Raw genomic sequence first — 21,179 nt, 5'->3', positions numbered from 1 at the left:
GTCATGGCTTTAACTTTGTTGTACTGATTTTCACAGGTTGATCGTGGCCACCTCAAAAGCGGTGAATATCACCATCAGTCCCTCGTGATGCTTCAGTGCAAAAATTGTGACTTTAAACTGAACGGCGCACCCTGGTGGCAATGCGGTTCATCATGAAAGATGAAGTGGCTTTTGAGGGGCTTGGAAAGTTTATAGAGGCTTGAAATTTGGCACACACCTCCAAATGGATGAAGGCATTGTTGTTATGTAACCATTTTCCTTGAATAGCGCAAAATGGCTCCACAGCGCCCCCTACAATATTTCAAAACATCAGCCCCTGCTCTGTGTTTCATCTATGAGTCTGACACTTGGTAAGCTTGTGTAAGATATCAAGATGTACAAAAAAGTCTCTTGGTGCAATATCCCAAATCCAACAGGAAGTCAGCCATTTTAAAATTAATGTGTAATTTTGGCAACATTTTCCCCTCTTTCCAGGCACCGTTCTTTGACAAACTCCTCCAAGGGATTTCATCATATTGAACCAATCTCCAGTGTGTGGAATCTAAAGACCTTTGTGATGTTAAATTGCGAAGGTTTTTACGTTCAGTGAAACGGGGTGGTTATGGTGGCACTTAGAGTTTGAATCACTCGCCAAAAAGCAGTAATCTGCTGTCACTCAAAAACACAATGTCCAATCTCTCCCAAACGTCTAAGGTGTGATGAGACTCGAGCTCGGAAGTGTTTGTTATGCCATTTGTACATAATGGTTAGAGCGCCACCTAGTGGAACGACTAACTAATCATGAATGAATGAGTTGAAATGTTAGCTGGTGGTTAAATGCATGAATTCCATCAATGTGACATCAGATCGGACGTGCTGGTTGTAGGTGTTGGGCGTGGCTCGACGCGCCGGGGGTGCGAGGGCCCTCATAACGCTGCTTGCAGCTTTAATTATTATTATTATTATTCACCCCAAACAAGGGCCTTTTTGAGGGCCTAAACATGCTCAAAAACTCATGAAATTTTGCACACATGCCAGGTCTGGTGAAAAATTTTGTATTTTAATGGTTTTACATATGAGCACTGGGAAATGGCTCTACAGCGCCACCTATGCCTTGTTAAATGCAGCCCTACGACCACATCGTTTCAGCTACATGTATGAAATTTGGCACACATGTGTATCATGCCAAGACGAACAAAAAAGTCAATGGGCCCATTGACGCAAACCCAACAGGAAATCCGCCATTTGGAAGAGAAGGTGACATTTTGGCTCTAATTTTGCCATTTCCATGCCTTGTACTTTAACGAACTCCTCCTTGGGATTTGGTCCTATAAACTTCAAATTTGGACAGTGTCAACTACACACCTGGGCCATGTTAAATTGCGGAGCTTTTGAGTTTTCACAATACGGTGACGCCGTGGCGCCATGGCGAATTTCGATGACTCGCCATGAAAATCGTATTGCCTCTCATTTTGTCATACATTTTCTGACCTTGACCAAAGTGAACACATATGATAAGGCTCCACCCCTGAACATATTTCAACTGCCATATTTGACATGGAGGACAGCGCCACCTAGTGGAAACAGGAAATGTCATGTTTTACACTTTGGGGTACAGTATAGTGATGGGTGACATCTGCAGCCTCAAATTTCTCCAGGAAAGCCTTAAGGAGTTGGTCTTGGGTTACAGTGAAAACTGTGACTTTTCACGAAAGGGTGTGACCCCAGCAGCATGGCGAACTTTGATGTCACGCCATGAAGAAACAAATTAGTATAACTCAATGAAATCCAGTCTGATCAGTACCAGACTTTACAGGCATGATGTCAGACCCGCCCTGAACAGATTGATGTGCCCATTGTCGGAAATACGGACAGCGCCACCTAGTGGCAACAGGAAATGTCATGGCTTTAATTTTGTTGTACTGATTTTCACAGGTTCATCGTGGCCACCTCAAAAGCGGTGAATATCACCATCAGTCCCTCGTGATGCTTCAGTGCAAAAATTGTGACTTTAAACTGAACGGCGCACCCTGGTGGCAACGCTGTTCAACATGAAAGATGAAGTGGCTTTTGAGGGTCTTGGCAAGTTTATAGAGGCTTGAAATTTGGCACACACCTCCAAATGGATGAAGGCTTTGTTGTCATGTGAGCATTTTCATTGAATATCCCAAAATGGCTCCACAGCGCCCCCTACAAAATTTCAGAACCACAGCCCCAGCTCTGTGTTTTATGTATGTGTCTGAAACCTGGTAAGCTTATAGGAGATATCAAGATGTACAAAAAAGTCTCTTGGAGCAATATCCCAAATCCAACAGGAAGTCAGCCATTTTAAAATGAATGTGCAATTTTGGCAACATTTTGCTCTCTTTCCAGGCACCATTCTTTGACGAACTCCTCCAAGGGATTTCATCAGATTGAACCAATCTCCAGTGTGTGGAATCTAAAGACCTTTGTGATGTTAAATTGTGAAGGTTTTTACGTTCAGGGAAACGGGGTTGTCATGGCGGCACGTGGAGTTTCAATCACTCGCCAAAAAGCAGTAATCTGCTGTCACTCAAAATCAAAATGTCCAAACTCTCCCAAAGGTCGCAGGCGTGATGAGACTCGAGCTCGGAAATGTTTGTTATGCCATTTGTCAGTAATGGTTAGAGCGCCACCTAGTGGGACGATTATAATGATGATTGAATGAGATGAAATGTTAGCTGGTGGTTAAATGCATGAATTCCATCAATGTGACATCAGATCGGAGGTGCTGGTTGTAGGTGTTGGGCGTGGCTCGACGCGATGGGGTGCGAGGGCCCTCATAACGCTGCTTGCAGCTTTAATTATTATTATTATTATTATTATTCCGGCAAATGAATTGGCCGTTTGAGGGCCTAAACATGCTCGAAAACTCATGAAATTTTGCACACGCGTCAGGTCTGGTGAAAATTTACGTATTTTAATGTTCCCAGACATGGCCAGGGAAAATTAGCTCAGTAGCGCCACCTAGAAAAATGAAAAACGCGAGCCCCCGGTATGGGTATGGCCTACAAGTTTGAAAGTCGGTACACCTATATAACGTTCAGAGTCGAACAAAAAAGTCTATTATGGCAATGTCCTAAACCCAACAGGAAGTCCGCCATTTTGGATTGAAGGTGACATTTTGGCTCTGATTTTACCGTTTCCATGCCTTGTACTTTAACGAACTCCTCCTTGGGATTTGGACCTATAAACTTCAAATTTGGACAGTGTCAACTACACCCTTGTGCCATGTTAAATTGCGGAGCTTTTGAGTTTTCACAATACTATGAGGCCGTGGCGCCATGGCGAATTTCGATGACTCGCCATGAAAATCTTATTGCCTCTCATTCTGTCATACATGTTCCGATCTGGACCAAAGAGCACACATATGATAAGGCTCCACCCCTGAACATATTTCAACTGCCATATTTGACATCAAGGACAGCGCCACCTAGTGGGAACAGGAAATGTCATGTTTTACACTTTGGGGTACAGTATAGTGATGGGTGACATCTGCAACCTCAAATTTCTCCAGGAAAGCCTTAAGGAGTTGGTCTTGGGTTACAGTGAAAACTGTGACTTTTCGCCAAAGGGTGTGACCCCAGCAGCATGGCGAACTTTGATGTCACGCCATGAAGAAACAAATTAGTATAACTCAATGAAATCCAGTCTGATCAGTACCAGACTTTACAGGCATGATGTCAGACCCGCCCTGAACAGATTGATGTGCCCATTGTCGGAAATACGGACAGCGCCACCTAGTGGCAACAGGAAATGTCATGGCTTTAATTTTGTTGTACTGATTTTCACAGGCTCATCGTGGCCACCTCAAAAGCGGTGAATATCATCATCAGTCCCTCGTGATGCTTCAGTGCAAACATTGTGACTTTAAACTGAACGGCGCACCCTGGTGGCAACGCTGTTCACCATGAAAAATGAAGTGGCTTTTGAGGGGCTTGGAAAGTTTATAGAGGCTTTAAACTTGGCCCACGCCTCCAATGTGATGAAGGCTTTGTTGTTATGTAACCATTTTCCTTGAATAGCGCAAAATGGCTCCACAGCGCCCCCTACTAAATTCCAAAATATCAGCCCCTGCTCTGTGTTTTATCTATGAGTCTGAAACTTGGTAAGCTTATGGAAGATCTTAAGATGTACAAAAAAGTCTCTTGGAGCAATATCCCAAATCCAACAGGAAGTCAGCCATTTTAAAGTTAATGTGTAATTTTGGCGACATTTTCCCATCTTTTCAGGCACCGTACTTTGACGAACTCCTCCAAGGGATTTCATCAGATTGGACCGATCTGCAGTTTGTGGAATCTAAAGACCTTTGTGATGTTAAATTGCGAAGCTTTTTACGTCCAGGGAAACGGGGTGGTTATGGCGGCACTTAGAGTTTCAATCACTCGCCAAAAAGCAGTAATCTGCTGTCACTCAAAAACACAATGTCCAATCTCTCCCAAACGTCTCAGGTGTGATTAGACTCGAGTTTGGAAGTGTTTGTTATGCCATTTGTACATAATGGTTAGAGCGCCACCTAGTGGAACGACTAACTAATCATGAATGAATGAGTTGAAATGTTAGCTGGTGGTTAAATGCATGAATTCCATCAATGTGACATCAGATCGGAGGTGCTGGTTTTAGGTGTTGGGCGTGGCTCGACGCGCCGGGGGTGCGAGGGCCCTCATAACGCTGCTTGCAGCTTTAATTAGGGCCCGAGCACTGACAGTGCGAAGGCCCTATTGTAATTGCTCTGTTTATTATTATTATTATTATTATTATTATTATTATTATTATTATTAGGGCCCGAGCACTGACAGTGCGAAGGCCCTATTGTAATTGCTCTGTTTATTATTATTATTATTATTATTATTATTATTATTATTATTATTATTATTTCGGCAAATGAATTGGCCGTTTGAGGGCCTAAACATGCTCGAAAACTCATGAAATTTTGCACACGCGTCAGGTCTGGTGAAAATTTACGTATTTTAATGTTCTCAGACATGGCCTGGGAAAATTAGCTCAGTAGCGCCACCTAGAAAAATGAAAAACGCGAGCCCCCGGTATGGGTATGACCTACATGTTTGAAAGTCGGTACACCTATATAACGTTCAGAGTCGAACAAAAAAGTCTATTATGGCAATGTCCTAAACCCAACAGGAAGTCCGCCATTTTGGATTGAAGGTGACATTTTGGCTCTGATTTTACCATTTCCATGCCTCGAACTTTAACGAACTCCTCCTTGGGATTTGGTCCTATAAGCTTCAAATTTGGACAGTGTCAACTACACCCTTGTGCCATGTTAAATTGCGGAGCTTTTGAGTTTTCACAATACTATGAGGCCGTGGCGCCATGGCGAATTTTGATGACTCGCCATGAAAATCTTATTGCCTCTCATTCTGTCATACATGTTCCGATCTGGACCAAAGAGCACACATATGATAAGGCTCCACCCCTGAACATATTTCAACTGCCATATTTGACATCAAGGACAGCGCCACCTAGTGGGAACAGGAAATGTCATGTTTTACACTTTGGGGTACAGTATTGTGATGGGTGACATCTGCAGCCTCAAATTTCTCCAGGAAAGCCTTAAGGAGTTGGTCTTGGGTTACAGTGAAAACTGTGACTTTTCACGAAAGGGTGTGACCCCAGCAGCATGGCGAACTTTGATGTCACGCCATGAAGAAACAAATTAGTATAACTCAATGAAATCCAGTCTGATCAGTACCAGACTTTACAGGCATGATGTCAGACCCGCCCTGAACAGATTGATATGCCCATTGTCGGAAATACGGACAGCGCCACCTAGTGGCAACAGGAAATGTCATGGCTTTAACTTTGTTGTACTGATTTTCACAGGTTGATCGTGGCCACCTCAAAAGCGGTGAATATCACAATCAGTCCCTCGTGATGCTTCAGTGCAAAAATTGTGACTTTAAACTGAACGGCGCACCCTGGTGGCAACGCGGTTCATCATGAAAGATGAAGTGGCTTTTGAGGGGCTTGGAAAGTTTATAGAGGCTTGAAATTTGGCACACACCTCCAAATGGATGAAGGCATTGTTGTTATGTAACCATTTTCCTTGAATAGCGCAAAATGGCTCCACAGCGCCCCCTACAATATTTCAAAACATCAGCCCCTGCTCTGTGTTTCATCTATGAGTCTGACACTTGGTAAGCTTGTGTAAGATATCAAGGTGTACAAAAAAGTCTCTTGGAGCAATATCCCAAATCCAACAGGAAGTCAGCCATTTTAAAATTAATGTGTAATTTTGATGACATTTTCCCCCCTTTTCAGGCCTCATACTTTGACGAACTCCTCCAAGGGATTTCATCATATTGAAGCATTCTTCAGTGTGTAGAATCTAAAGACCTTTGTGATGTTAAATTGCGAAGCTTTTTCCGTTCAGGGAAACGGGGTGGTCATGGCGGCACGTAGACTCTCAATCACTCGCAAAAAGCAGTAATCTGCTGTCACTAAAAAACACAATGTCCAATCTCTCCCAAAGGTCGCAGGTGTGATGAGACTCGAGCTTGGAAATGTTTGTTATGCTATTTGTCAATAATGGTTAGAGTGCCACCTAGTGGAACGACTGACTAATCATGAATGAATGAGTTGAAATGTTAGCTGGTGGTTAAATGCATGAATTCCATCAATGTGACATCAGATCGGATGTGCTGGTTTTAGGTGTTGGGCGTGGCTCGACGCGCCAGGGGTGCGAGGGCCCTCATAACGCTGCTTGCAGCTTTAATTATTATTATTATTATTCCGGCAAATGAATTGGCCTTTTGAGGGCCTAAACATGCTCGAAAACTCATGAAATTTTGCACACGCGTCAGGTCTGGTGAAAATTTACGTATTTTAATGTTCTCAGACATGGCCAGGGAAAATTAGCTCAGTAGCGCCACCTAGAAAAATGAAAAATGCGAGCCCCCGGTATGGGTATGACCTACATATTTGAAAGTCGGTACACCTATATAACGTTGAGAGTCGAACAAAAAAGTCTATTATGGCAATGTCCTAAACTCAACAGGAAGTCCGCCATTTTGGATTGAAGGTGACATTTTGGGTCTGATTTTACCGTTTCCATGCGTTGTACTTTAACGAACTCCTCCTTGGGATTTGGTCCTATAAGCTTCAAATTTGGACAGTGTCAACTACACCCTTGTGCCATGTTAAATTGCGGAGCTTTTGAGTTTTCACAATAGTATGAGGCCGTGGCGCCATGGCGAATTTTGATGACTCGCCATGAAAATCTTATTGCCTCTCATTCTGTCATACATGTTCCGATCTGGACCAAAGAGCACACATATGATAAGGCTCCACCCCTGAACATATTTCAACTGCCATATTTGACATCAAGGACAGCGCCACCTAGTGGGAACAGGAAATGTCATGTTTTACACTTTGGGGTACAGTATAGTGATGGGTGACATCTGCAGCCTCAAATTTCTCCAGGAAAGCCTTAAGGAGTTGGTCTTGGGTTACAGTGAAAACTGTGAGTTTTCGCAAAAGGGTGTGACCCCAGCGGCGTGGCGAACTTTGATGTCACGCCATGAAGAAACAAATTAGTATAACTCAATGAAATCCAGTCTGATCAGTACCAGAATTTACAGGCATGATGTCAGACCCGCCCTGAACAGATTGATGTGCCCATTGTCGGGAATACGGACAGCGCCACCTAGTGGCAACAGGAAATGTCATGGCTTTAATTTTGTTGTACTGATTTTCACAGGTTCATCGTGGCCACCTCAAAAGCGGAGAATATCACCATCAGTCCCTCATGATGCTTCAGTGCAAAAATTGTGACTTTAAACTGAACGGCGCACCCTGGTGGCAACGCGGTCCACCATGAAAGATGAAGTGGCTTTTGAGGGGCTTGGAAAGTTTATAGAGGCTTGAAATTTGGCACACACCTCCAATGTGATGAAGGCTTTGTTGTTATGTGATCATTTTCCTTGAATAGCGCGAAATGGCTCCACAGCGCCCCCTACAATATTTCAAAATATCAGCCCCTGCTCTGTGTTTTATGTATAATTCTGAAACCTGGTAAGCTTATAGGAGATATCAAGATGTACAAAAAAGTCTCTTGGAGCAATATCCCAAATCCAACAGGAAGTCAGCCATTTTAAAATTAATGTGCAATTTTGGCAACATTTTCCCCTCTTTTCAGGCACCATTCTTTGACGAACTCCTCCAAGGGATTTCATCAGATTGATGCGATCTCCTGTGTGTGGAATCTAAAGACCTTTGTGATGTTAAATTGCGAAGCTTTTTACATTCAGGGAAAAGGGGTGGTCATGGCGGCACGTGGAGTTTGAATCACTCGCCAAAAAGCAGTAATCTGCTGTCACTCAAAAACACAATGTCCAATCTCTCCCAAAGCTCATAGGCGTGATGAGACTCGAGCTCGGAAATGTTTGTTATGCCATTTGTGCATAAGGGTTAGAGCGCCACCTAGTGGAACGACTAACAAATCATGAATGAATGAGTTGAAATGTTATCTGGTGGTTAAATGCATGAATTCCATCAATGTGACATCAGATCGGACGTGCTGGTTTTAGGTGTTGGGCGTGGCTCGACGCGCCGGGGGTGCGAGGGCCCTCATAACGCTGCTTGCAGCTTTAATTAGGGCCCGAGCACCGAGAGTGCGAAGGCCCTATTGTATCTGCTCCGTTTCTTATTAGGGCCCGAGCACTGAGAGTGCGAAGGCCCTATTGTATCTGCTCCGTTTCTTATTATTATTATTATTATTATTATTATTATTCACCCCAAACAAGGGCCTTTTTGAGGGCCTAAACATGCTCAAAAACTCATGAAATTTTGCACACATGCCAGGTCTGGTGAAAAATTTTGTATTTTAATGGTTTTACATATGAGCACTGGGAAATGGCTCTACAGCGCCACCTATGCCTTGTTAAATGCAGCCCTACGACCACATCGTTTGAGCTACATGTATGAAATTTGGCACATATGTGTATCATGCCAAGACGAACAAAAAAGTCTGTGGGCCCATTGACGCAAACCCAACAGGAAGTCCGCCATTTGGAAGAGAAGGTGACATTTTGGCTCTAATTTTGCCATTTCCATGCCTCGAACTTTTGCGAACTCCTCCTTGGGGTTTCATTTCATAACCTTCAAATTTGGACAGTGTCAACTACACCCTTGTGCCATGTTAAATTGCGGAGCTTTTGAGTTTTCACAATACTATGAGGCCGTGGCGCCATGGCGAATTTCGATGACTCGCCATGAAAATCTTATTGCCTCTCATTTTGTCATACATTTTCTGACCTTGACCAAAGTGAACACATATGATAAGGCTCCACCCCTGAACATATTTCAACTGCCATATTTGACACCAGGGACAGCGCCACCTAGTGGGAACAGGAAATGTCATGTTTTACACTTTGGGGTACAGTATAGTGATGGGTGACACCTGCAGCCTCATATTTCTCCATGAAAGCCTTAAGGAGTTGGTCTTGGGTTACAGTGAAAACTGTGACTTTTCGCAAAAGGGTGTGACCCCAGCAGCATGGCGAACTTTGATGTCACGCCATGAAGAAACAAATTAGTATAACTCAATGAAATCCAGTCTGTTCAGTACCAGACTTTACAGGCATGATATCAGACCCGCCCTGAACAGATTGATGTGCCCATTGTCGGGAATACGTACAGCGCCACCTAGTGGCAACAGGAAATGTCATGGCTTTAATTTTGTTGTACTGATTTTCACAGGTTCATCGTGGCCACCTCAAAAGCGGTGAATATCAACATCAGTCCCTCGTGATGCTTCAGTGCAAAAATTGTGACTTTAAACTGAACGGCGCACCCTGGTGGCAACGCTGTTCAACATGAAAGATGAAGTGGCTTTTGAGGGGCTTGCAAGTTTATAGAGGCTTGAAATTTGGCCCACACCTCCAAATGGATGAAGGCTTTGTTGTCATGTGATCATTTTCATTGAATAGCGCGAAATTGCTCCACAGCGCCCCCTACAATATTTCAAAACCACAGCCCCTGCTCTGTGTTCTATGTATGATTCTGAAACCTGGTAAGCTTATAGGAGATATCAAGATGTACAAAAAAGTCTCTTGGAGCAATATCCCAAATCCAACAGGAAGTCAGCCATTTTAAAATTAATGTGTAATTTTGATGACATTTTCCCCCCTTTTCAGGCCTCATACTTTGACGAACTCCTCCAAGGGATTTCATCATATTGAAGCATTCTTCAGTGTGTAGAATCTAAAGACCTTTGTGATGTTAAATTGCGAAGCTTTTTCCGTTCAGGGAAACGGGGTGGTCATGGCGGCACGTAGAGTTTCAATCACTCGCAAAAAGCAGTAATCTGCTGTCACTAAAAAACACAATGTCCAATCTCTCCCAAAGGTCGCAGGTGTGATGAGACTCGAGCTTGGAAATGTTTGTTATGCTATTTGTCAATAATGGTTAGAGCGCCACCTAGTGGCATGACTATAATCCTGGTTGAATAAGATGAAATGTTAGCTGGTGATTAAAAGCATGAAATCCATCAATGTGACATCACATCGGACGTGCCGGTTTGAGGTGTTGGCAGTGGCTCGACGTGCCGGGGGTGCGAGGGCCCTCATAACGCTGCTTGCAGCTTTAATTATTATTATTATTATTATTATTATTATTCAGGCGAAACAAGGGCCTTTTTGAGGGCCTAAACATGCTCAAAAACTCATGAAATTTTGCACACATGCCAGGTCTGGTGAAAAATTTTGTATTTTAATGGTTTTACATATGAGCACTGGGAAATGGCTCTAGAGCGCCACCTATGCCTTGTTAAATGCAGCCCTACGACCACATCGTTTGAGCTACATGTATGAAATTTGGCACACATATGTATCATGCCAAGACGAACAAAAAAGTCTGTGGGCCCATTGACGCAAACCCAACAGGAAGTCCGCCATTTGGAAGAGAAGGTGACATTTTGGCTCAAATTTTGCCATTTCCATGCCTCGAACTTTTGCGAACTCCTCCTTGGGGTTTGATTTCATAACCTTCATATTTGGTCAGTGTCAACTACACCCTTGTGCCATGTTAAATTGCGGAGCTTTTGAGTTTTCACAATACTATGAGGCCGTGGCGCCATGGCGAATTTCGATGACTCGCCATCAAAATCTTATTGCCTCTCATTTTGTCATACATTTTCTGACCTTGACCAAAGTGAACACATATGATAAGGCTCCACCCCTGAACATATTTCAACTGCCATATTTGACACCAGGTACAGCGCCACCTAGTGGGAACAGGAAATGTCATGTTTTACACTTTGGGGTACAGTATTGTGATGGGTGACATCTGCAGCCTCAAATTTCTCCAGGAAAGCCTTAAGGAGTTGGTCTTGGGTTACAGTGAAAACTGTGACTTTTCACGAAAGGGTGTGACCCCAGCAGCATGGCGAACTTTGATGTCACGCCATGAAGAAACAAATTAGTATAACTCAATGAAATCCAGTCTGATCAGTACCAGACTTTACAGGCATGATGTCAGACCCGCCCTGAACAGATTGATGCGCCCATTGTCGGAAATACGGACAGCGCCACCTAGTGGCAACAGGAAATGTCATGGCTTTAATTTTGTTGTACTGATTTTCACAGGTTCATCGTGGCCACCTCAAAAGCGGTGAATATCAACATCAGTCCCTCGTGATGCTTCAGTGCAAAAATTGTGACTTTAAACTGAACGGCGCACCCTGGTGGTAACGCGGTTCACCATGAAAGATGAAGTGGCTTTTGAGGGGCTTGGAAAGTTTATAGAGGCTTGAAATTTGGCACACACCTCCAAATGGATGAACTCTTTGTTGGCATGTGATCATTTTCATTGAATAGCGCGAAATGGCTCCACAGCGCCCCCTACAATATTTCAAAACATCAGCCCCTGCTCTGTGTTTCATCTATGAGTCTGACACTTGGTAAGCTTGTGTAAGATATCAAGATGTACAAAAAAGTCTCTTGGAGCAATATCCCAAATCCAACAGGAAGTCAGCCATTTTAAAATTAATGTGTAATTTTGATGACATTTTCCCCCCTTTTCAGGCCTCATACTTTGACGAACTCCTCCAAGGGATTTCATCATATTGAAGCATTCTTCAGTGTGTAGAATCTAAAGACCTTTGTGATGTTAAATTGCGAAGCTTTTTCCGTTCAGGGAAACGGGGTGGTCATGGCGGCACGTAGAGTTTCAATCACTCGCAAAAAGCAGTAATCTGCTGTCACTGAAAAACACAATGTCCAATCTCTCCCAAAGGTCGCAGGTGTGATGAGACTCGAGCTTGGAAATGTTTGTTATGCTATTTGTCAATAATGGTTAGAGCGCCACCTAGTGGCATGACTATAATCCTGGTTGAATAAGATGAAATGTTAGCTGGTGATTAAAAGCATGAAATCCATCAATGTGACATCACATCGGACGTGCCGGTTTGAGGTGTTGGCAGTGGCTCGACGTGCCGGGGGTGCGAGGGCCCTCATAACGCTGCTTGCAGCTTTAATTATTATTATTATTCACCCCAAACAAGGGCCTTTTTGAGGGCCTAAACATGCTCAAAAACTCATGAAATTTTGCACACATGCCAGGTCTGGTGAAAAATTTTGTATTTTAATGGTTTTACATATGAGCACTGGGAAATGGCTCTACAGCGCCACCTATGCCTTGTTAAATGCAGCCCTACGACCACATCGTTTCAGCTACATGTATGAAATTTGGCACACATGTGTATCATGCCAAGACGAACAAAAAAGTCTGTGGGCCCATTGACGCAAACCCAACAGGAAGTCCGCCATTTGGAAGAGAATGTGACATTTTGGCTCTAATTTTGCCATTTCCATGCCTCGAACTTTTTCGAACTCCTCCTTGGGATTTGGTCATATAAGCTTCATCTTTGGTCAGTGTCAACTACACACCTGGGCCATGTTAAATTGCGGAGCTTTTGAGTTTTCACAATACGGTGAGGCCGTGGCGCCATGGCGAATTTCGATGACTCGCCATGAAAATCTTATTGCCTCTCATTTTGTCATAGATTTTCTGACCTTGACCAAAGTGAACACATATGATAAGGCTCCACCCCTGAACATATTTCAACTGCCATATTTGACATCAGGGACAGCGCCACGTAGTGGGAACAGGAAATGTCATGTTTTACACTTTGGGGTACAGTATAGTGAGCGTTTTGTTGTGTGTGTCAGAACAATGAGGCAACTGCTAAATGTTACAGGTGTTACAGGAGTGATACATCTCCTGTTGTCAGGCCTACAGGTATCAGGCTGTTGTTCTCCTTTATCTCATAGTGGACAGAAATTATTATTATTTGATGCAGAACACTTGATTGTTATGTAAATAGTTTGAAATGCTTATTTAAAAAAACATCTTGGCTGCATTATTCGGTAAATAATGGGCAATCGGCAAAAAACTTTTTTTTTTGTTTGCATAACTCAGTAACTTTTTTGAAGAAGTAACTATATAATTAATTGCCCAACATTGGTCATTATATACTGTATTTTACAGACAGAGACTTACAGGACTCTCTGCCAGACCACAGACTCATACTCATAATACAAGTCAGAGCTTTATTTAAAAAAGAAAAAAGAAAGGCAGTTGTTTCCAAAATTGGAGTTCAAGTTATTTTTACTTTCAATAGTGTTAACATACTAAATGGGTCATGAACAAGATTGTTTTTTAATTTTCATTTTAAGTGGGCTAAATCAGTTAATTAAAAGTAGTCTAACATGTAAAATGTAAATGCTGTAATTTGAGTATTTTAATAAACCATGTAACTTGGATGGATTTGATGCTGGCGTGACCACAGTGCACACGTCTGCTGTTGCTCACAGTGGTCCAAGGGATCGCTCAGGGAGTTTGTGTGTTCGCTCAGACACATGAAAAATTAGAGGGAACATTGCTTAGGGTAATCTTTGTCTCTTTTTTGTCTTTCAGAGAAGAAAGACACAGTGCTCCGACAGGTGCGTCTGGACCCATGTGACCTGCAGCCCATCTTTGACGACATGCTGCACATCCTCAACCCAGAGGAGTTGCATATCATCGAACAGATCCCAGCCGCTGAGGACAAACTGGACAGGCTCTTTGAGATTGCAGGAGTGAAGAGTCAGGAGGCCAGCCAGAAGCTGCTGGACTCTGTGTACAGCCATCTCCCTGACCTCTTGTAGCAGAGGAAAGATCAGGAAACAGCACAGACTGGAGTTGGCACAAGAATAAAAAGAAGTACGAGGGATGAATACAATGTTGTGTTCCAGTTAAGTCTTGGGTGGCATTTCATCTAAAAAGCTGTCATCATGCCACTTCATTTGAACATGGTCTGTGTCTGCTACCTCCAGTGACTCTTTAAAATCTTTACTTTATTCCTTTTCTTGTTCTTCTAATACACACAAGTACAAAAAATAATTTCCCCCAGGGATCAATAAAGGATTCTGATTCTGATTCCTTTAAAACAACCCAGCCTATACCACGATGAACTCAATCTAACAGAGAGAATGGCTCAACAGCCTAACAGCCTCCTAATTTAGAGGAATACTGGGTTGAAAAGTAGCGTAGACGTAAATGGACTCCATAGAAAATCACACGTAGCACTTTCTTTATCTGAAATGGCCTTCATGCCTTCATGTCTGGTGGTGGTGGTGGTGGGGGGGGTTGTAGTTTGTCCCTGTTGTTCAGGCTTCTCATGCCTTTAACATGGATCAAGTGTTACACGCTACATTTAGCAATGAACATGGTAAAGGTAAATAAGCTATAACTTCAAATGATGCTGGTATTATTCTTTAATTTTAGGGTTCTTGTAAAGAATATTTTTGCCCAGGTGTAGGTTTAACTGTAAGTCATGTGCCTGAACTTTCCAAAGCTTTGTTCCTCCCTCCCTCTTACTGTAACCACCAGCAGGGAGCAGCATTACTTAGATGGTTGTCCTGCTTTTCTGCAACCAAAACCATAGCTCAAAAAATGACCTTCTAAACTTTGTCTAATGTTCTGATATATGGTTCTGCAAAAACTCTTTTTGAGAAAAAAAAAAAAAAGCTGAACTAAACAGGAAGCTTAACTGCGTTGACCGGCCGCAGTCTGCTTCTCTGGAACTGAAACCATGTCTGCAAAGGTTCAGCCACCTTTGAATTCATGGGCAGGAAAAATACTTGGACTAGTACACTCATGCAGACCTCAACTAGCTACCCCTAGTTGCCTCAACAAATGTAGTGTTGATAAAGTGTTCTTGATACATTCTGGAGTTCATGTCAGTGTGGTTTTCAATCAGACAGAGTTGCCTGAGTGTTTCACTGCTAGAGTAAAAATGATAAAATACAACAGATTTTTTTTCTTTTTCATGCGGTAGTATTTTGCTACCTGTATCATTTAGTTGATGAGAAAATGTCATAATGATGCACTAATCCTATTTTCCATTAAGAGAGAGATGTTGTACTTTATTTGTCTTTAATGTTTTATAACTAACATTTGATTTTATTGGTTATTATATTTGTGTCACAATGTTTCCATTTTTCTTTCACCAGCATTCAGACAGATGTGCTCACCAGGATGTAGCGTATACATACTCCATAATCTACTTGAAGTCTGTCTAGTTGGCTCTTTTACATGATGTAACAGAAAAAAAATGCAATTTCTGTTCCCTCAACGTTCCACTCAACAAAACACATCAACATTTGGTGCACGCCTGGCTGGCATTACTAGGGCAGAGATATGCGAATCCAGGGTAAAGATGAAAAATACTGACTGAATGAAAAAGACTTAAGGTTGTGTTCTAGGACTCTGTGAGCTTTCTCAACATCTGAACATCCACCATATCACTGGTGATGCAAGGCCATGGCTTGGTTTTATTTTATTCACATGCTAAATTGACATATTTGCAGAAACTACTGGATTTTATTTTAGAAATTAATTTGAATACATTTTTTAAAGCTTTGCCATACATGTGCTGCAAGTAGGTACTGTAAAACATGGTAAGTGGTGCATGTTAATCAAACCCAAATCCTAGACGTGCCCATTGCCCTTATCCTAGATAACTGTACGATGTGAGCTTTTTATTTTCTGATGCACATGCAGATTGAGTGGCTGATCATCAAATTTCACACATGTAACCAGTAAGTTTATTACTATGTAACTGCTTAAAATCCACAAATTAAAGCTAAAAGATTTGTCATAAATTTACATGTAATTGTGTCCATTTAAATGACTAGGTGTTGTGTAAATTTCAGTGTTTACATTATATTGCAGGACTGCTGCTTAAAGTGGAACATTATCAGTATGAGACAAACACAACTTTACTTGTTGTGTTTGTCGGGGAGAAAACTTGAGAAACAGTACAGAACTTGAGAGTCACTCTGCTACCGATGAAAGATTTATATACATTTATCAAGCTGAGTGCATTTTTTACTGTACAGGAAACACAGCATGACATTGACTGACAATGGCCTACAGCAAATTAGAATGCAGAACACAATGCTCTGTAAGAAAAAAAATAATAAGAAGGCAAAATTCACCAAAAAAAAGGTCGCGAAACAGCGAGACCACCAAAGGTGAACAGCGTGGCGAGGGGCTACTGTAAACAGTTTCTGTACAACTTCATACAGATAGCTGTAACTATTGAAAGAAAACTCAGAAAATCACATTGATGTCTTAATCTTATAGTATTAAACATCCCCATGTTGTGCAAAAAGGTTTTGCAGCTGTTTGAGCTAAGATTATTGAGATATTCAGAAACTGAAAAACTATACTTTGTTCAGAACTCCATTCAAATGAATGCAACTGTCTTGGCGAAATAAAGCGTTTTTTTACAACTTCATGAAGCTAGCTATAACTTTTGATAGAAGACTAACATACACATATTTATGGCTTTATCTTATAGAATTCAATATCCCCGTGTTTAGCAAACAGGTTTTAAAGCTGTTTGAGCTAAGATTTTCAAGTTATTCAGAAGATGAAAACCTATACTTTGTTTCGGGCGAGTTCCCCATTCAAATGCATGTAACAGTGAGAAATACACTGTCTTTACGACATTAAGCGTTTTTGTACAACTTCAGCTGTAACTTTTGATAGAAGACTCAGACACACATATTTATGGCTTTATCTTATACAATTCAATATCCCCGTGTCTGGGAAATAGGTTTTGCAGCTGTTTGAGCTATAGTATAGGTTTTCATTATTCACATAAGTGTTAGAAAATCAGCAGTGCTGATTTTCTAACACTGGAATATTTCTAACATTTTGAGTTATTTTCCAGTGTTAGAAAATCAGCACTGCTCAGTGTTAGCCATTGTTAATCTTCAAAACTGACTAGGTTACTTTTAAACATATAACACTGTCAAAAGTGTTCATTTAACACTCAACAGTGTTGTATTTAACACTCAGAAGTGTGGACCCATATAGACACTCTCCAGTGTTAATTTAACACTGGAGATTTTGCTGTGTAGAAGTTTTAACATGGCACACATTTAGTAACATGAGAAGAAACTTATTATGTGCTAAGACAACAGGGTTATGCTGTATTTTGTGTGTGATTGGATGAATGTTTGAGATTAAAGTGGCTGTTGATTTGTCTTTTGTTACTAAGTTCAGTAAATGGGGAACTGACTGACTGATTTAACACCATTGTGTGAAGTTAACCCCCACCTGACAAAGGTGTGACTGTATCTCTGTGTGTGTCTCTGTTGCAGGAGCAGAAGGAGACCACAGGAGGAAACTTGGGTCACATGACTATGTGAACTCGGAAAATTTAACCTTTTTAGTTTAATTTTTTCTGTGTCTGTGAATTTACCAGGTACCATTCACTACCTTGTGTTGCTCACAGAGAATACTGTGAGAAAGAGTGTATACACCTGCGCAGCGCTAACATTTACATTTCTTTTTACAGCAGATGGTTAATCATGTGATTTACAGCAGGACACAACTTAATGATGTTTTTCTACCACAGGATCCTGTGGTTTTTCTACCACAGGATTACTGAGATTTCGTATGAAGAAAACTGTAGTTACAGCCTATATGTTGATGATGAAATTACACTGTGTTGTTGAGAGAATGTTAGAGAAAATGTGAATGTTACAGGGGAGAAATTAATGCAGTTTGAGACATACTGTGATGAGACCATTGTTACTTTTTCCACAGCGAGTGTTAACTTTATGACTTTTCACAGCTCCTCTGGAATCTGGATGGCCGACACCTGACAACCAGGATGAACCGTGTGTTTGGCTAATGTTTGTTTTTCTTTAAGAGTGCTTGTAAAGGATTCAGCACAGACAGACAAGTGACAATTGAACTATTGGGCTCATGGTGAGTGACAAACTTAAGGAAAGTCACTGATTACAATGTGGAATAACATTGAGATGTTAAATAATTTGGAACAAATTATGGGAAAAAGTAGGAGTTTAATGAGTTTAGAATAAACTTGCAATGATACTTGTCTCTGTGACGCTGAATACTTTATTACTCTTATGATCTACAGTTGGTTGCAAATGTGAAGTTGTTTTAACTTTAAGACTTTGTCTTCTAGGATACAGGAGCTGGGAGTTAAACAAGCTGAACATTTAAGTGCTGACTAATGTTTTTACACAGGGTTACAGCTTGGAGTGAAGCTGCTCCAAGGGAAAAACCCTGGAGATTGTTTTAGGGAGACTTTGCAACATTCTTGTACATGTCTCATTGGGGAGTTGACACATGGCGAAAGCCGTGTGGCGAGAGGAGTGTCATTTTTCAATTTGTAGCTGTCGTGAGGTGCCATGACGAGAAGGAGTGACTCAGAGGATTGTCCACAAGATGGAAGCTGAGGCCTGGAGAGAGTCTTCAGGAGGATCGGAGATCACCTTCAGCACAGAGAGCTGTGCTACTGGGCTTCCAAAGGATTGTCACGAGGAGACTTTGCACAGCAAATCTTAAATAAGATGAAAGAGTTTCGACGTTGACGTTAAGGAAGACAACTAAGGTGTATGACGTGCTCTGCCTTAAAATCTTCAGCAGCATTGGAAAATGGAACCTGAGGGAGTGTGCCAAGCTCCATAAGTGACAGCGCAGAGGAGGTCCAGCGATGGACTTGTGGTTCTGTGAACAGCACAAATGCCAGGTGACTGTAAAATAACTAACAGCATTTTTTCCACAAGTGAAGCCAGTAACTCACTATCCTAAAAGATTAGCTCTAGTTGCTCGTGCTTTACCTCCATGCGTGAGATCAGTATGTGCAGCAGTTTAAGCTGTACAATGTTTTAATAGTTTATTTCACCTTTTGACATTGTTAGTTCCACACGAGGTAGATGTTTACTACTGCAGACTAAACTTACATTTCTGTCACCTACAAGACACTTGTCTTTAATATTACTGTTACTCTCACAACCACACATATTACCATAAAGTGGTGCACAATTCTGAATCTGTCAAACCCTTTTTGCCAACGAAAGAAGAGGGCACTTCTCATGAGAGTAGAGAGCACGTGGAGAAGAAGTGTAAGCCGAGGGATGACTTAATAGCTGTGCCACTTGTTGAGGGAAAGGTTTGGTTTGTTGATAGTTTGAGTTGTACAATAGCAGAGGGACAGACTAAAACAGGTTTTACTGTAGCAGACAGTGAGAGTTATCTATGCAGGGCAACTAGCATGTTTCATATTTGCTTGAGCAGCAGAGATGCTAGCTTTAATGGAAGCGTGTAAAGCTGTAGAGAGACAATATACACTGATAGGCCGTATGCATTTGCTACATTACATTTTGTAGTGCAGTGAGTGAGACGAGGTGTGACAACCTCTACAGGGAAACCTGTAGAACACACCAAACTCTTGCAAAATCTGCTGGAGGCAGTGTTATTAACAAGTGGAATTGCCGTTTGTAAATGTGCAGCACACATGTGAGGGAAAGATCCAGTTGCATTAGGGAATGATTTTGCAGATAAGATCGCAAAAGAGGTAGCTTTAGGAGAACATGGTGTTAACATTTTAGCAGTACAACATCAGCAGACATATAGGGCCACTCACCTACTGCAGGAAAACAGTTGTGACTTACAGAAGGAGCGAGTTTGCAGGTTGGTGTTTTATTTTTTTATCTGTGTGATAACCCAATACTGCCTAATAATTTTTATAAGACTGCTGCTATTTTGAGCCATGGGCCATGCCATGTCTCAACAGGAGGGAGATGAGCAGTCGTTATACTCACTCTAGAAGTAGTTTATACTTTAGGATTATTAAATACTTAAAAAAAAACTTTTTGCAGGCAGAGAGAACTAATGGAACAGTAAAGTTAAGACTTAGGAAGACAGGCAGGACATGGTTAGACTATATAGAATTAGTTAAAATGTACATGAGGATTCCTCCAACAGAGAATGGTCTGACTCTTTGAGATTACATATGTTAGAGCATTTAGAGTTCTAGTCTTCTATAGTGATGATAGAAGAGCAAAAGAGAGAGCATATTAGCAGATTAGATGCTTGAAATGTTTAAAAGTAAAGAAGTCTTGAGAACAAATGATCTGCCAGATGATTCTGTTTCTCCGCAGGAGCAGAGTCTGAAGTCTGGAGATTGGATGTTGATAAGGCCATGGAGAGGAAGTGCTGATCCAGTCCACGATGGAAAGGTCCATATCAGGTGCGGCTGACAACGACCACAGCAGTGAAGATCACTTGGATACATCAAGCACACTGCAAGAAGGTGACACACATCCAGGCCAGCTCGGAGTAAGTGGCAGGAAGACCGGGTACAAAGGGGGGGGGGAAGCCTCCAGGGCTCTTCGTCTCAATCCGGTGAAGAAACCAACTGAGCCACAGGTACTCATCAGAATGGCTGGGAATGTGCTGTGCATCTTCTTGAGCCTGTGGACCCTGAGTGGGATGACAGGGAGCGCACTGGAACAGAGCAAACCACACCCAGTACCCGCATGGGTTTTCAACAACTACTGGTGGCAGTTTAAGAACACAACCGCTCACATAAAGAATGAGACCAATGGTTATGTTTGTGATGCCACTGGCTACACATTCTTCTGGACTGTGGCCATATAGCATCACTGAGAGCGAGACAGTTTGTTTGGTTGCTTTAGCAACACATCCAGGAACACTGCTAACTTTTCAACTGCTCTGAACCTGATTGGACGGTTGATTCACCAGTAGCCGGGAAGGTGAACTGCTCTGTTACGACAGACCTGCTCGTCTGACTCAAAGTATCTGACTTGCTGCAGGACATTGAACAGTTA

At 42.0% G+C, this 21,179-nt stretch overlaps 1 protein-coding gene across 2 annotated transcripts in view; it reads left to right on the top strand.

Annotated features, from left to right (window-relative positions):
• The window catches only part of tnfrsf21 (tumor necrosis factor receptor superfamily, member 21), a 243,776-nt gene extending 227,610 nt beyond the window's left edge, over positions 1 to 16,166 (top strand). For both annotated transcript variants that reach the window (XM_086265432.1, XM_086265431.1), the window contains one exon: positions 13,939 to 16,166. In XM_086265432.1, coding sequence (XP_086121558.1) covers positions 13,939 to 14,103 — 165 coding nt within the window. In that variant the 3' untranslated portion in view covers positions 14,104 to 16,166. The remainder of the gene's footprint in view (positions 1 to 13,938) is intronic.
• Positions 16,167 to 21,179: the final 5,013 nt, after the last annotated feature.

The sequence above is a fragment of the Aulonocara sp. 'chitande type north' Nkhata Bay genome, linkage group LG15 (assembly GCF_057382095.1).
Source record: "Aulonocara sp. 'chitande type north' Nkhata Bay isolate Kocher_YH1m ecotype deep benthic linkage group LG15, A_spYH_male_GT1.1, whole genome shotgun sequence".
In the NCBI taxonomy this organism is placed as follows: domain Eukaryota; kingdom Metazoa; phylum Chordata; class Actinopteri; order Cichliformes; family Cichlidae; genus Aulonocara; species Aulonocara sp. 'chitande type north' Nkhata Bay.
The sequence above is the reverse complement of the archived record's forward strand: the minus strand, read 5'-3'. Positions and strand labels throughout refer to the sequence as shown.